Below are 17,217 nucleotides of genomic sequence, written 5' to 3' on the forward strand. Positions count from 1 at the left end.
CAAACTTTTGATGGGTATTGCTGTCTGTGCTAGAAAAACAGTCCTGTAGCTTAGCGTCTGCGTCATCTGATGACTACCGTATTGAGTGAGTCACTGGTACTTCCTGCTTTAGTTTTGCTTGTAAGCAGGAATCAGGAGGATAGAGTTATAGTCAGATTTGCCAAATGGAGGGCGAGGGAGAGCTTTGAATACGTCTCTGTGTGTTGATGCAAACTGCATGCAAACCTGCATGCAAACCGACAGACATTCAAAGATTCACACAAATAAAACGATTCACAAAGATACATCACAAGCCAATGTATTTGAATAAGAAATAGTAATCATGTGTATGTACCATATGCATTTACATTCAGAGGTACAAAGGTAAAAACAATTTACTCATTGTCAAATGTTGGATGAGAGGGTTGGTTTAGCATGGATAATAGCAGATCATTGCGGTCAGTCTGCTAGCATTAGATGATAACAGCCTCTGGCAAATCTTCTGTCATGTAGTTTCTTCTACTCTGAGAATTCCCCATTCTGAACCTGCCTGTCTGGTTATGACACAATAACACCATGAGGAGAGAGACAGTGAGAGGGAGAGAGAGAAAAGGGATGGAGAAAGAGAGCAAGAGAAGGAGAGAAAGAAAGAGAGTTGGTAGGGTACAGAGAGGGTAACTGGTGTCCCTGGGGATAGTGTATTGTGGTAACCTTGAGGTTAGAGGCAGCATCAAAATGAAACCATGATTTCTCTGTCAAGAATATCTTTATCAATAATGTTTGTCCTAATCAATTCAGATGATACCCTCACTAAGTACATAACAGCCAAATATTAGTCATAAAGAGTTCCACGGAAACTCAGCTTACACCATTCTCACACTTCGAACCCATCTCAATTACGGTTAACTAACATTGGACGAATACTACACCGAAACAGGATGTGGATGGAATTCTTCTCTTAGAATGCATAGTCACTGACACTCTGAGGAAATAATTGCCCTTGAGCAGGAAGAGTCAGCTTTAACTGGGAGTATTTATACTTTACTATTCTATGACAGCAATTCTAATTCTGGATTGCTAATCAACTTGTTAGTGAGAAAAGGTGACAATGTGTTATGAATAGGGATAGTTTCGTTTTTTGTGAGTGGATCACAACAGTTAGAACAGCAAGGCAAAATATGCAAGCTCTGTAGACCTGCTATCATGATGTGAACAAAAAATATGCTTCCACTGTCACACATAAAAATACAATAAACAACACAGTTTCCTTTGATGGGACCAATTCAGAGAAGTGGTATAGTGTAATTGGGAAGTTCTCGTTGTTGTTTTACAGTCGTTGTCTCCAGTCCTGTGACGTATGACGCTCTCATGTAGACTCCTACCGGTTTCTTCTCGTGATCACACTGAGGTTGAGTTAAGGGAAATGGCTGGGGGGTGGGAACTGGATCAGCCACATAGACAGCACCCACACACAGAACGTGTCTGTAGGTGTGTGTGTATTTCATAGGAATTGAACAAGTTCTGACGAAACCATCATTGCTTTTGTGCAGAAGAATAGACAGGTGTCCTGTAGACAAAATCCACTAAATTCCGTCTGACAAGAGGCATTGTGTATCAGATAATTTTACGTATTTATTTTTCATTATTTTACAGTCAAGTCAACATTAACCCCTTATAGAAGATCCAGACAACAGCTCCAAGAGTAACACAGAGAGGATCTGTTAAGTCCAGCTTCACACACAGCCCTTTATGGTCCAATGGCATAAAGGAAACAGAACCACAATGGTGGCATGTTATGGTAATCACCTAAACTAGGGGATTTTGGACAGCATATCCCAGACGTCCTTATAGCCTCTGTATCAAAGCCAAAACAAAAACACAAAATGATTCCCAAATGGAGGACAAATAAATCAGCCTTAAACATAACAAAATACACATCATCCAATCGTACAAACATGAGAAATATTAGAAAACTATACACCATTTTTGATGTGCTTGACAAAATGTAGCATTAAACTGTTTACAGTTGTTTTTTTGTGTGCAACACAACAGTTATAACTACAGGGCAACATATGCAAGCTCTGTAGACCTGCTATCATGATTTGACTTTTTTTTTTAAATACAATAAACAACCGTTTCCTTTCATAGGACCAATTTTGAGACGCAGAGACTGTCTGTCAACCTGTGGTAAACAGTGGTGTGAAGTGAAGTTGTCATTGTTGTTTTACAGTAGATGCCTCCAATCATGTATGATGCACTCAGGTAGACTCCTACTAGTTTCTTCTTGTGATCACACTGAGGTTGGCCTAGGTCAGCGTTTCCCAAACTCGGTCCTCGGGACCCCAAGAGGAATGCTAATTTTGTTTTTTTGCCCTAACACTAAACAGCTGATTCAAATGATCAAAGATTGATGATTAGTTGATCATTTGAATCAGCTGGGGGTGGAACTGGATCAGCTGCTTATACAGTGCCCATGTACAGAAAGTGTCAGGAGGTAAACGTGCCTTCACAAAGTATTCATACCCCTTGACTTATTCCACATTTTTATGTGTTACAGCTTGAATTCAAAATGGATAAAATTATCTAATTTACATAAGTATTCACAACCCTGAGTCAAAACATGTTAGAATCACCTGAGTTTTTTGGGGTAAGTCTCTGACAGCTTTAAACACCTGGACTCTACAATATTTGCACATTATTCTTTTTAAATTATTCAAGCTCTGTCAAGTTGGTTGTTGATCATTGCTAGTCAGCTATTTTCAAGTCTTACCGTAGATTCCCAAGGCAATTTATGTTAAAACTGTAACTGGGCCTCTCAGGAACATTCAATGTCGGTAAGCAACTCCAGTGTATATTTGGCCTTCTGTTTTAGGTTATTGTCCTGCTGAAAGGTGAAGTTTTCTCCCAGTGTCTGTTGGAAAGCAGACTAAACCAGTTTTTTTGCCTGTGCTTAGCTCTATTCTGTTTATTTTTATCAACAAAAAAACTCCCTAGTCATTGCCAATGACAAGCATACCCATAACATGATGCAACCACAACCACCTTGGAAATATGAAGAGTGGTATTTAGTGATGTGTTGTGTTGGATGTGCCCCAAACATAATGCTTTGTATGAAGGGCAAAGTTAATTTCTTTGCAATTTTTGTTTTGTTTTACTTTAGTGCCTTATTGCAAACAGGATGCATGTTTTGGAATATGTGTATCCTGTACAAGCTTCCTTCTTTTCACTCTGTCATTTAGGTTAGTATTGTTGAGTAGCTACAAAGTTGTTGATCCTCAGTTTTCTCTTATAACAGCCATTAAACTTTGTAACTATTTTAAAATCACCATTGGCCTGAGAGGTTCCTTCATCTATGGCAACTGAGTTAGGAAGGATGTCTATATCTTTGTAGTGACTGGGTGTATTGATACACAACCTAAAGTGTAATTAATAACTTAATAATTTTACCCATCTACCAATAGGTGCTGTTCTTTGCAAGGCATTGGAAAACCTCATTGGTCTTTGAGGTTTCATCTGTGTTTGAAATACACTGCTAGACTGAGGGACCTTACAAATAATTGTACAGTTGAAGTCGGAAGTTTACATACACTTAGGTTGGAGTCGTTTTTCAACCACTCTACTAATTTCTTGTTAACAAACTATAGTTTTGGCAAGTCGGTTAGGACATCTACTTTAGGCATGGCACAAGTCATGTTTCCAACAATTGTTTACAGATAGATTATTTCACTTATAATTCTCTGTATCACAATTCCAGTGGGTCAGAAGTTTACATACACTAAGTTGACTTTGCCTTGAAACAGCTTGGAAAATTCCAGAAAATGATGTCATGGCTTTAGAAGCTTCTGATAGGCTAATTGACACCATTTGAGTCAATTGGAGGTGTACCTGTGTATGTATTTCAAGGCCTACCTTCAAACTCAGTGCCTCTTTGCTTGACATCATGGGAAAATCAAAAGAAATCAGCCAAGACCTCAGAAAAAAATAGTAGACCTCCACAAGTCTGGTTCATCCTTGAGAGTAATTTTCAAATGCCTGAAGGTACCACGTTCATCTGTACAAACATTAGTACGCAAGTATAAACACCATGGGATCACATAGCCGTCATACCGCTCAGGAAGGAGATGCGTTCTGTCTCCTAGAGATGAATGTACTTTGGTGCGAAAAGTGAAAATCAATCCCAGAACAACAGCAAAGGACCTTGTGGAGATGCTGGAGGAAACAGGTACAAAAGTATCTATATGCACAGTAAAACGAGACCTATATCGACATAACCTGAAAGGATGCTCAGCAAGGAAGAAGCCACTGCTCCAAAACTTCCATGAAAAAGCCAGACTACGGTTTGCAACTGCACATGGGGACAAAGATTGTAATTTTTGGAGAAATGTCCTCTGGTCTGATGAAATAAAAATAGAACTGTTTGGTCATAATGACCATCGTTATGTTTGGAGGCTTGCAAGCCAAAGAACACAATCCCAACCGTGAAGCACGGGGGTGGCAGCATCATGTTGTGGGGGTGTTTTGCTGCAGGAGGGACTGGTGCACTTCACAAAATAGATGGCATCATGAGGGAGTAACAGTATGTGGATATATTGAAGCAACATCTCAAGACATCAGTCAGGAAGTTAAATCTTGGTCGCAAATGGGTCTTCCAAATGGACAATGACCCGAAGCATACTTCCAAAGTTGTGACAAAATGGCTTAAGGACAACCAAGTCAAGGTATTAGAGTGGCCATCACAAAGCCCTGACCTCAATCCCATAGAAAATGTGTGGGCAGAACTGAAAAAACGTGTGCGAGCAAGGCCTACAAACCTGACTCAGTTACACCAGCTGTCAGGAGGAATGGGCCAAATGTAAACTTCTGTCCCACTGGGAATATGATGAAAGAATTAAAAGCTGAAATAAATCATTCTCTCTACTATTATTTATTCTGACATTTCACATTCTTAAAATAAAGTGGTGATCTTAACTGACCTAAAACAGGGAATTTTTACTAGGATCAGCAATTGTGAAAAACTGAGTTTAAATGTATTTGGCTAAGGTGTATGTAAAACTTCTGACTTCAACTGTATGTGTGGGGTATAGATATACGTTAGTGATGAACAAATCCTGTTAAACACTAATATTTCACACAGAGTGAGCCCATGCTTGTGACTTAGGCAAAGTTTACTCCTGAACGTATTTAGGCTTGCCAGAACTAAAGGGGTTGAATAGTTAATGACTCAAGACATTTCAGATTTTCATTCTTAATTTGTAAACATTTCTAAAAACATAATTCCACTTAAGACATTATGGGGTATTTAATCCATTTTTAATTCAGTGTGTAACACATCAAAGGGTGTAAATACTTTCTGAAGGCACTGTACCTCCAGCAGTCACACATAGGACTAATGCCCCATGTAGCGTATGCACTGTTACCTCAAAGCTCTGATTACAGGGACAGGACCAGTCTTCGAAAATCAGCTGCAGTCAGTCATTAATAGTCCCCCTTAGGAACTGTAACAGGCTAGACAAGGTCTATTGTAAGGTTGTGTGTGTGTGTGTGTTTCATTCATAAGAATTGAACAGATAAATTCCATTAAAACCATAATCGAAGACAAAATCCCCAATATTCCAGCCGAAAAGAGGCCTTGTGTAACAGATCATTTAATTTTATTTATTCTTCATTATTTTACAGTCCACATTAACCCTTCAAAAGAGAGCCAGACAACAGCTTCATGAGTAACACAGAGAGGAGCTGTTGAGTCCAGCTTCACACACAGACCCCTGTGGTCCATTGGGTTAAAGTAAACAGAACCACAACGGCTGCATGATATGGTAACCACCTAAACTAGAGGATTCTGGACAGAATACCACAGCAGTCCTTATAGCCTCGGTTTCAAAACCAAAACTATTCCCAAATGAGGGAGAAATAAATCAACCTAAAACAAAAATATCATCCAATCGTACAAACATGAGAAATACTAGAAAACTATACAATTTTTAATGTGCATGACAAAATGTAGCACTACAAACTGTTTCCATCTCACGTAAATATATAATTTCCAAGTCCTAGGATCAATTAATATTGTACTCAAAATGTATACAGCATCTACAATTTTCAAAAACATAACATGCCAAAAGTAAATAGCCAGGTTTCAGGAGTGATGAGTTTAAAACTAAAAGAAAAGTAGAATGCTGAAATACTGTGCTTGTAGTCACACACACACACAAAGGCTCAGCAGTTCAGTATAGCCATGTTGGGTTCCCTCCACCAATCAAGAGTTCATATAAAAATGTTATTTAAAAAAATAAACACATTTAAGAAGTTCTAAACAAAATATGTTCTGGAAGCCGTTCTAAACAATCCATGTTCTGGAAGCCTTTCTAAACAAAACATTTTCTAGAAGCTGTTCTAAAAAGGTGAGGGGAACCAGAGGAGACAAACACATGACCAACAGAAGATCAGAATAAAGCAGCAACAGGTAAGTGTGCAAAGACTCAACCATAAGTACAACACTACTGCATCTCAGTCAGAAAACACATTATACTGCAATAAATCACCCCTTCCAATTAGTAGGAATTTCTTTCCCCTATATAATTTCTTACATGTATATATAATATACAAAGCACTAGAGTTCAACTGAGCATTTTCTATCAACGTCCAATAGCGTTAAGTCCAATGCAAAGTTAACCACCACCAATTAAACAAAAACACTGCAGCAAAACAAATGTCATGACATCATAATAACTCATGGTGAGATGAAAGAAAAAACAACTACAAAAGAACTCTGAGAGCCTGTGTTTTTATTCACCTGGAGATTGTTACAGACACTGCATCACACGACAGACGCTAGTCACTGAACCTAACCCGTCTGGTCCTGTACTGTAGCTGGCAGGCGGCGCTTCAATAAGGAGCACTCACACAAGCAGAACACTCAACGTCACCCTAACGTTGTGTCAATCCTACCGTAACATTGTTATAGATGAGCATAAGCCTCGCTAAACGCTTTGACTAATGCAGCAAGTTACATGCAGTGCTGCCCTACACAATGCATCTACATTACTGCGGTCAGTTCGATGCAACTGGTGTCCTGATGTTATTATAACGTTAATATTGCAGCCAGGGCCAAGGAGTGGAGAGAAGATAATGACAGTTTTTGACCATCTTTCTCTCAAATGAGCAGAAAGACATTTCAACGTAAATAAATAAGATTAGGAATCTCCAGGTCAACCATAGTCCATTTCAAAATTGAAGAGAGACCCCAGAGAAAGATGTGCAGTTGCTTTCCAACTTAAATACTATGTCACTGGGATACACACATTATCATCTTGACACAATGTACATCCTCCCAATGAAAACAGTAGGCTGTCAGTAGCCTACTGTTCTCTCAGCTCTGGTCAAAGGGTACAAGTGAGGAAATGAGCTGATACAGTCACTAAACCTCTTCAGGACACTAGTTTGGACTATCTGGTGAAATCCAGAGAATCTTCAGTCAAATGCTTCATGTGTTCATATCTTTTGTTTTATTTTTGAAGACTGAAGAGGTCATTTCACATTTAAAAAGGAGATATGGAGGACGATTGAGACACCAGTGTCGTAATAATAATAATAATGTATTATAATAATAATATCACAGGAAATAATGATAAAATGAAAATGATAATGATAAAATAAAATCATTTTAGGGAGTAAGACAAAATATCAGCCAACTCTTTCTTTCATATTCATACAGCTGCAGGAAGTCTCAAACACTAAGAATGAGCTGTCCTCAGTCAGTCTTTCAGTCAGTCTCTCTCTCTCTCATGCTCGCTCTTTCCAGATAGGGTGGTGTGGAGGAAGATTTGGAGAGAGAGGTGGAGCAGGTGGGTCCAGTGAGAGAGGAGAGATGGGGTAGTGTCATCAGTTCAGGTCTAAAACAGCCCTATGGAGACTGGACTCTCTGGGGTGATGGGGGGATAGTAGTAGATACTCAGAGGGGTGAAGGTCAAAGGTCAAGGTGTGGTTAGAGCTGGAAGCCCTCCATGGGCCCGTCTTGCTGCTGGAAGATAAACTGGCCTTGGTTCTGGTCCACCTGCGGGGCGATGCTAGCGTCCTCCTCCTCCACACCAAAGTAATGCTCGATCAGGTCAAAAGCCTTCTGGTAGATCTCCTGATTCTCATGGCTCTGCAGGAACTCTATCTTGTCCAGACCTGCCGTGGACATTTTTACATTTAGCAGATGTTATTATCCAGAGCAACTTACAGTCAGTGCATTCAACGAAGGTAGGTATGACATCCACACAGTCATCACAAATACAACTTTCCTCAATAAAGCAGACATCAGCTAAAATCAGTGCTAGTAAGAAAAGCCAGTGGACACACACAAATTAATATCAGGCCTTAGTGACTCACATGACAATACTGAGTCATAATCACTAACTAATGGCTGTTTAAATTTGGCAGTATGTGTCCTTGCAACTTATTAGATAACTACAGAGTACACTATTCACTTCACAGCAACATATCTACTGCCATCTAGTGGAACAGTGTGTATTCCACTGGCTAAGTGATTATCCATAGCCTAATGACATGTCTCCTTCTCCCTGAAGAGTGCAATCGTTCCCTCTGCCTCCTTACGTCAGTGTATTCCTTATAAATCCACGAGACATTTGCTATTTCAGGGAGAAGGTGGAGAAACAGAATTGAGCTTACATCTAAGGGTTGATTCCTGTCCCATTCTCTTATGTTGTGTGTGTGTAAAAAAACATACCATAGGCTTCCTCTATGAGGGCACAGTAAGGATTGATGCCAGTGCCGTTCTGCTTGGCCTCCTGCTCTCCCAGTCTCAGGATATTCTCCAGGCCGTTCAGTGACACCTGCACTATCTTACTGTCCATCACTGTCAGCAGGTCACACATGGGCTTGATGGTGTTCAGACTAACCAGGTACCTACAGGGACAGCAAGACAGTGTTATATTGACATTTATTCACATTTGTTAATTTGGTTTAGCAGAGATACAGGTTTACTACACTGGGACAAAACATTTGCCGAGCATGAAACTACTCCCATTAATTTCATGAATTCTTGGCGTAAGCAGCGAGTCTCCAAAACGATGCTCCGGTTCTATTTAATAATTTGATGAGCGTTATTACCTGATCTGCTCAGGAGTGCCCCCAGAGGTAGCGTTGGTTATAGCCCATGCTGCTTCCTTCCTGGTGCGGAACTCTGCCTTCTGAAGAATCTCTATCAGCACTGGGAAGATGTTGGCATCTATCACCGTCTGACCAAGATAGAACAGTGAGATGACATTATACACACACACAAATAGGTTGTTGTCAATAAAACATCACAATAAGGTGCAGAGTGTTCGATTTGCCTGCTGGGGGTCAAGGAGACCCCCAGCTCCTCTAAAACCATTGACAACTACATGCCGTTTTCATGCCTGTTACGGATACAGTTATCCTGTGTGTGTGTGTGTATCCTGTGTGTGTTTCTTTTCTCTCCTTCTCCCCTCACAGGTGAAAATCATCACTCCCCAATCAGTCAACAATCAATCATCAATCAGAAGACACACCTCCTCATATTTCCTAAACCTATCACAGTTCCTTCCCCATGGTTTAAAAACCCCATCATTTGTTTGTTCTAGAGCTCAATCTCTCTGTAAATGCCATGTCTGTAGGTCTCTGTGTTTCACTCTCGCTTTGTGTCGTAACCTCTCTTTTGTTTAAGCACCTCATAGCACTTTGTCATCACCTGTGAGTATTGTTTTTGGTTATGGTGTTTGTGTTTGATTGCTGGTGGAAAAGGGGGAAACCAAGACAAGTCGCCCATGGGCATACACTACCTGTAGGTGAACTTTGTTAAATACACTAGTTAGAACTGGGCGGACCACCCACTGTATTTTTGGTTAGTTAGTTAGCTGTTGTTAAAGTAGGCTAGTCTAGCTTAGGGGTGTTTTTGAATACTTATTGTTTCTTTCCTTGGGTCCAGCTCAGCCCCTTTTCCTGCTCCCCCCATTACCGTGTGTTTATAAATAAACCTAGAGTTTGACGGTAGATTTCAGTTGTCGTGCTTATTTCGTTCACACTTTTCCTTTGTTACAATAATAATTTGCATGAGTTATGTTACGAGTCTCATTACCATCCCCCCTAGACTGTCGGGCCAAAAGGGATTCGTAACAATGCCGTTTAAAATATCTTAACCTCATGAAGAGCATAGTCAGAACTACACAGTTCAGATTTTTCCACATTTAGCTCTGAGTTAAACAAGTAACCATGCTTGTCATGATAAGTAAACATCAATTGGTCATGTAATTTCAGATCCGTGAAGGTAACCTCCCGATATCTCTCTCAATATAGGCCACCATTAAGAGGATGATATTACAACCAAATAGTAAACATTTATTTAACAATCCATTGAAAACAGCATGTAGTTGTCAATGGTTTTAGCAGAGCTCGCAGTCTACTTGCCCCCCAGCAGCCAAATTGAACACTCTGCACCTTGTGACATTTCTAGCAATAATGACCTACAGAGTGTACAAAATATTATGAACACCTGCTCTTTCCATAACAGACTGACCAGGTGAAAGCTATGATCCCTTATTGATGTTACTAGTAAAATCCAATTCAATCAGTGTAGATGAAGGGGAGGAGACAGGTTAAAGATGGATTTTTAAGCCTTGAGCCCTGGATTGAGCATCGGTGCCATTCAGAGGGTGAATGGGCAAGACAAAAGAAGTTTCTTTGAACAGGGTATGGTAGTAGGTGCCAGGCACACCGGTGTGTGTCAACATCTGCAACACTGCTGGGTTTTTCACACTGAACAGTTTCCTGTGTGTATCAAGGATGGTCCAATACCTAAAGGAGATGCAGATAACTTGACACAACCGTGTGAAGCAATGGAGTCAACATGGGCCAACATCCCTGTGGAACGCTTTCGACACCGTGTAGCGTGCATGCCCTGACGAATTACAGCTGTTCTGAGGGCAAAAGGGGGTGCAACTCAAAATTAGGAAGGTGTTTAATATTTTGTACACTCAGCGATAAAATCCTTCAGACAACTACTTAAAACAACGTGCGAGGTCGACCGATTATGATTTTTCAACGCCGATACCGATTGGAGGACCCAGAAAAAAAACGATACAGATTAATCGGACGATTTATAAAAATGTATTTGTAATATTGACAATTACAACAATACTGAATGAACACTTACTTTAACACATAAATAAAATTAATTTAGCCTTAAGTAAATAATGAAACATGTTCAATTTGGTTTAAATAATGCAAAAACAAAGTATTGGAGAAGTAAAAGTGCAATATGTGCTATGTAAGAAAGCTAACATTTCAGTTCCTTGCTCAGAACATGAGAACATATGAAAGCTGGTGGTTCCTTTTAACATGAGTCTTCAATATTCCCAGGTAAGAAGTTTTAGGTTGTAGTTATTATAGGACTATTTCCCTCTATACAGTTTGTTTTTCATTAACCTTTGACTATTAGATGTTCTTATAGGCACTTTAGCATTGCCAGTGTAACAATATAGCTTCCGTCCCTCTCCTCGCTCCTCCCTGGGCTCGAACCAGCAACACAATAGCCACCATCGAAGCAGCGTTACCCAGGCAGAGCAAGGGGAACAACTACTAGAATGCTCAGAGCGACTGACGTTTGAAACGCTATTAGCGCGCGCTAACTAGCTAGCCATTTCACTTCGGTTACACCAGCCTCATTACGGGAGTTGATAGGCTTGAAGTCATAAACAGCGCAATGCTTGACGCACAACGAAGAGCTGCTGGTAAAAAGCATGAAAGTGCTGTTTGAATTAATGTTTACGCGCCTGCTTCTGCCTACCACCGCTCAGTCAGATACTTGTATGCTCAGTCAGATTATATGCAACGCAGGACACGTTAGATAATATCTAGTAATATCGTCAACCATGTATAGTTAACTAGTGATTATGATTGATTGTTTTTTTTAGAAGATAAGTTTAATGCTAGCTAGCAATTTACCTTGGCTTACTGCATTCGCGTAACAGGCAGTCTCCTTGTGGAGTGCAACGAGAGAGAGGCAGGTTATTATTGCATTGGACTAGTTAACTGTAAGGTTGCAAGATTGGTTCCCCAAGCTGTCAAGGTGAACATCTGTCGTTAACCCACCGTTCCTATACCGTCATTGAAAATAAGAATGTGTTCTTAACTGACTTGCCTAAAAAAAAAAAAAAAAAAAAAATACTTGTTTATTTAAAATACTTGTTTATTTATTAAATCGGCGTCCAAAAATACCGATTTCCGATTGTTATGAGAACCTGAAATCGGCCCTAATTAAAATCGGCCATTCCGATTAAATCGGTCGACCTCTACAACGTGCTACCATCAAGCACAGGTACACACACACACCTGGATCTGTGCTCTGTTTCCAGCTGTAATGTTAGACACAGTCCAGCAGGCCTCCTTCTTGATGGACTCCTTGGGACTACTGAGCAGGTGTAATAGGCATGGCAATGCCGAGCAGTTCAGAATCACCTGGAACAATCCACACACTCAGTGAAGATTACACACACACACACACACACACACACACACACACCACTAGGACCATGTGAAGGATCAAAACTCCACACACATCAGGGTGAAGAGAGACAAAGCCATTGGGAGGTAGCAAGAAAATGAACTAGTTCTACCTGAGTCTGAATGTCATCGCCTGTCACTATGTTTCCCACAGCACGCAGCGCGGGAGAGACCACCTTATAGTCACTGTGCCTGGGAAAGACCAAAAACACCACAGTCAGTGTGCACCAACATCTAAATTTATTGTGTGTATGTGTCTAGTAGTACTTACATGAGTAGCTCCACCAGTCTGCGGCAGACCCCAGAGTCGATGACGGTCTGTATCTTGTCATTGGGTCCGTCAGACAGGTAAGAGAGGGCCCAGCAGGCATCAGCCAACACATCTGGGTCACTACTGAACAGCAGCCTGGACAGCACACTCAGACAGGGAGACACCTGGGGGAGGAGGAGAGAGAGCAAAGAAGAAAAGAGCAAGGGGTAGGAAGAAAGACAGAGAGGGATAATGGTTTTGCTAAGAGAATGGCTTTGAGAGAAATTAGTCAAAATCCCAGAGTGGTTTGTGCCTTTGACAGGAGAGATCTGTTGGACTGTTAGAACTGTCATCTGATTGGGCAATGTGGGAATAGACCCCATTACCTTGGTGAAGTCAGGGGGGGGGTTCTTCCCTCTACACAGGTTAGACAGAGCCCATACAGCATTCCTAGTTGTGGTGAGACGGTTGGATTTAGCCAGCAGCCTGCGGGGGGGGGGAAGAACAGTTCTCAGTACACCTTGTTTCTCTGACCGCAATTAAACTGTTAAACCTGACTAATCTGATTATACAATGTATTAGGTAATGGTATGAAACTCTACTTCTCCTTGTTAAAACGACATGGGCCTACAGACTGATACAACCAAGCTCGCACACACACATACTGTTGTAGGGAGGGCAGGATGCCACAGTTGAGAACGTAGTCTCTGCACTCTGCGTTGTCCCCGGCGATGTTCCCCAGGGCCCACACGGCCTGAAATACACCAATCACTCGTCACCTCTAAACCAGCAGCCATTCATATTGCCATTCCGTAACATTGCAGCTATATTGCATGCAGCTATGAGCCATATTATACAGTGCTGCAGCTAGGCTATATTTCCACACAAACATCAGCACCATATAGAGCTGGGCTTGGAGGGCCATACCATATACTGCTACATAACCGCACAGCTAAGACCATATCGGGCTGGGATTGCTTAGTATTTGGCTATGTTAAAACCCATGGAAGGGGAGTGAATAAGAGATAACTTCAGGGAGAAGGGTGGAGAATCAGAATGCAGTCATAGCATTTATATTTAGGGAATGCAAAAATAGCTGGTTTACTATTCAGAGAGAATCTTCTTGGCAGGTCAAATCCCATGACAACTTATTCCCACTCCTGCTAGACATCCCTGTGACCCATGTGTTAGTGTCCCATCATGCTACAACTCTTCCCCAGGGCTTCAGCCCCCCCCCAGGCTGTTCAGTCACCTGCTCCTGGACGTCCTCGTAGTCCGAGTTGAGCAGCTCGATAAAGATGGGCACGGCTCCCATCTCAATAACCACCTTGGTGTGCAGGAAGGTCCCAGAGGCAATGTTGGTCAGGGCCCAGGCTGCCTCAAACTGTGTCACACACACACACACATCACACCACGGTCACACGGGGAGCATAGTACAAGCCCTCATAGACAGATACACAGGCTGAAGAGTTACGATTGACTGAGTGTCATAATGGGGCAGAGGAAAGTTCACTAGCTACGTCTTTTGACAGGGATCAATACAATACAGATTTCATGCAGACTGACTAATGCCAACAGGATGTGATATAATATTACAGAATCTGACATAATTTCATATATTCCAACAGCTTTCTGTTAGTGTCATTTTGTGTAGTGAATACATTTGTTGATTTCTAACACACCAAACCAAGAATTCCCAGCACATCCAACTAACGGACAGACAGAGACCCAGCCACCTGACCAACCTGAAGAGTGCAGTTCTCACTCCTCTTGAGAAACTCCACAAACTTATTGACGACCCCTGGGGTGAGAATGACCTCATCGATGGGAGGGTTGGGCTCTGATAAGGAGAGAGAAGAGAGCATGACAATGACATCACACTACTAGCTTAAAAACATCATGGTTCATGGCTGAAAATGTGTGATGCTTAAACACTCCAATACGGTGTTGAGGGAATAGCATCAGGTCCAACAAAGGCATTACTTGCAGCCATTTGGCACGAACAATCCATCTTTGTTGTTGAGAAAACATACTATACAAGACCAAACTATGTCCCGTCCCAAACAGAACCCTATTCCCTATATAGTGGGTCCTGGTCAAAAGTAGTGCACTAAATAGGGAATTGGGTCCCAATGGAGACATATCCTAAATAATACAGGTGGCATGAGCCCTGAATTGGGGTGTTACGAATTGCATGATTCACACAGACCTTTGGAGAGTAACTTCCTGAATTTCTGTGTGGCGATCAGCTGCTGGTCTGGATCCTCAGAGAAGATCATCTGGATCATGTCTGGAGTTATGACACCTTCCTACACACACACACACACACACACACACACACCAACATACATAAAGACGTGAATGACTTACAAAACCATGTACTCTGACCCTATACACACAATGCAGAGGAAGCGATGTAGTGCTACACGTGACCGGTTTATCACATAAAGTGCACTTAGGTCTAATGACCTTCATCTAGTTTTAATCATAGATTGATTTGAAAACCAAAAACTCTTGTCTTTTTTGGATACTGGAGAGGAAAGACTTAACTAACCATGGGTTTCACAATCTTCTGTTACCCCCAAAATGATTTGTACTTATTTTATGGAGTAATGGTATTGTCTTTCCACAGGTAACTAGTCCTTCGGTGCAGAGTGTAGACCATGAGAGCAAGACAATGGGACAATTGGAGTAATGGTCACTTACACCTGAGATTGGTGCAGTGGAGCTGATGTCGGGGTCCTGGACAGGGCATTCCAACATGGACTCGTCGCCCGAGGGCACACACACATTCCTCCTCTTGAACAGCTGGGGGAAGAGGGAGAGGTAAGTGTTAGTAGGACACTGACTCACTACAACCCAAACAAACCAAAGACAACTATAACAGGTCAATAAAAAAATGACTCATATCTGGAGAAGATTTACCATTCAAAAGGCATTTACATGGTCAAATTGGATGAGATTAGGGTTGTCTCCACAGAATGGAGAGTAGCTGATTCAGTGGTCCAGGCGTAGGAACTAGAAGCACCCTACCTGCTCTTCTCTCTTCTGTTTGCGGAGTTGGATCCCCTCCTCCTCTCTCCTCCGGCGCATCTCCTGTGGGTTCAGCGCTTTGTTCTTGTAACTCTTCATTCGGTCATTCCCTGGGCTTGCCATCTCGTCTGGGGAAATAAGGATAAACATAATGTTATACTGAATGATGAAATATACAAACTTGTGAATTCACCGCAGCCACAACCAGCCAAACTTAACTGACTAGCTAGCTAATGTTGTTGTTAACATAGGCGCTAATGGAAAATCAAATAAATTAAAATCACTCGATGTGAATTTGGATTTGTTGGCCAAAAGGGGATTTGAACACAAACCCTGCCATGTGCGAAAACAGCAGTTGGGGTGACAGTTTGACAGCTGATGAAAAAGACTGGTGATCAAAGTAACAATACCAAATGTTTCTCGCTCGCTGTCATCAGCTGTTAGTAATCTTTGTGTTAGCTAGTGAGTCAAAGAATGCCATTCCTGGCTCGCTAGATAAAGATGACAAGCACACCAGCTAGCTATGAGCTAGATAATGAATGTTAGCTAACATTAACCACGGTTTTGCTGACAGCGTCACTTTGACATTGCTTGTTGTATTTTCTGGGGGAAAATCAGTGGTCTTCCAGGCTAGATATCTCCAATCGCAAGAAACCGGGTTCCTCTCTAGCTAGTAGTACAGTACGGCCTAGTACAGTGGTTCCAAACCAGCGGTACTACCTAGTAGGACCCCTGGCCTAGGGAGGGATACCTGGCCTATCCACAGGGGGGACTTGAGAAGGCTCACGAGACCTTAGGCTTACTGGTAAAATGCGCATGAGGGGGTACTTCAGGGGTACTCCGGGCAGAGCAAAATTCAGTTGGTGGTACAATAACCCAAAAAGGTTGGGAGCCACTGGCCTAGCACACAGCAACTAATAGTAGCAAGCTGGCTACCTAGCTAATACATTATTCGTGTTAATTAAATTACATGGTGTTCAAATACCTTCTACCGTATTCGTATCGTTAGCAAAAAAATACTTAAATCAACTGTAAAACCAATTATAATAGGCCATGGTAGCTAAACTGCCATTAGACCCAAAGCACAGCTTTTTAAGATTGAGCTCCCTACATCGTTAGCTAGCTAACTAGCTCCTTCACACCCCTCTCCGGTCTCTCTTGTTTAGCAACCATCGTCATGCCAAATTGCCAGATAATTCGTGATAAAAAAAGAAAACAACAATAAAAAGGTTGTAAAGATTGTATTGATCTTACCCATTTAAGATGAATAATGTCAGAAACGCCTAGGTGTAGCTAGGTATTATTATTTCCTTCACGCAAACTCCCGAGTCCAGCTGAGAGCAATATGGCGTCTTGTATCGCTTAAAATTTCCCAGTAACCCTCCTTGGATCAACAACCAGTGACGTCAAATCAATCAGCTCAAACTGAA

At 41.5% G+C, this 17,217-nt stretch overlaps 1 protein-coding gene across 3 annotated transcripts; it reads right to left on the minus strand.

The window, feature by feature from the left end:
- Positions 1–5,608: 5,608 nt before the first annotated feature.
- On the minus strand, positions 5,609–17,216 carry LOC135520410 (importin subunit alpha-6-like). 3 transcript variants are annotated; one of them, XM_064945964.1, is made up of 14 exons: positions 17,042–17,216; positions 15,788–15,915; positions 15,461–15,562; positions 14,964–15,063; positions 14,500–14,594; positions 14,007–14,138; positions 13,420–13,508; positions 13,141–13,240; positions 12,776–12,939; positions 12,618–12,696; positions 12,334–12,459; positions 9,094–9,221; positions 8,711–8,889; positions 5,609–8,151 (listed from the first exon to the last, which is right to left on the minus strand). In XM_064945964.1, exons 1-14 carry the CDS (start codon positions 17,043–17,045, stop codon positions 7,964–7,966), a joined length of 1,614 nt encoding a protein of 537 aa, XP_064802036.1. In that variant the 5' UTR covers positions 17,046–17,216; the 3' UTR covers positions 5,609–7,963. The 3 variants fall into 3 exon arrangements, with proteins under 3 accessions (XP_064802036.1, XP_064802037.1, XP_064802035.1); XM_064945965.1 differs by lacking the exon at positions 12,334–12,459; XM_064945963.1 differs by lacking the exon at positions 17,042–17,216 and having other exon boundaries at positions 15,788–15,937.
- Position 17,217: the final 1 nt, after the last annotated feature.

This window comes from Oncorhynchus masou, chromosome 29 (assembly GCF_036934945.1).
Source record: "Oncorhynchus masou masou isolate Uvic2021 chromosome 29, UVic_Omas_1.1, whole genome shotgun sequence".
Lineage (NCBI taxonomy): Eukaryota > Metazoa > Chordata > Actinopteri > Salmoniformes > Salmonidae > Oncorhynchus > Oncorhynchus masou.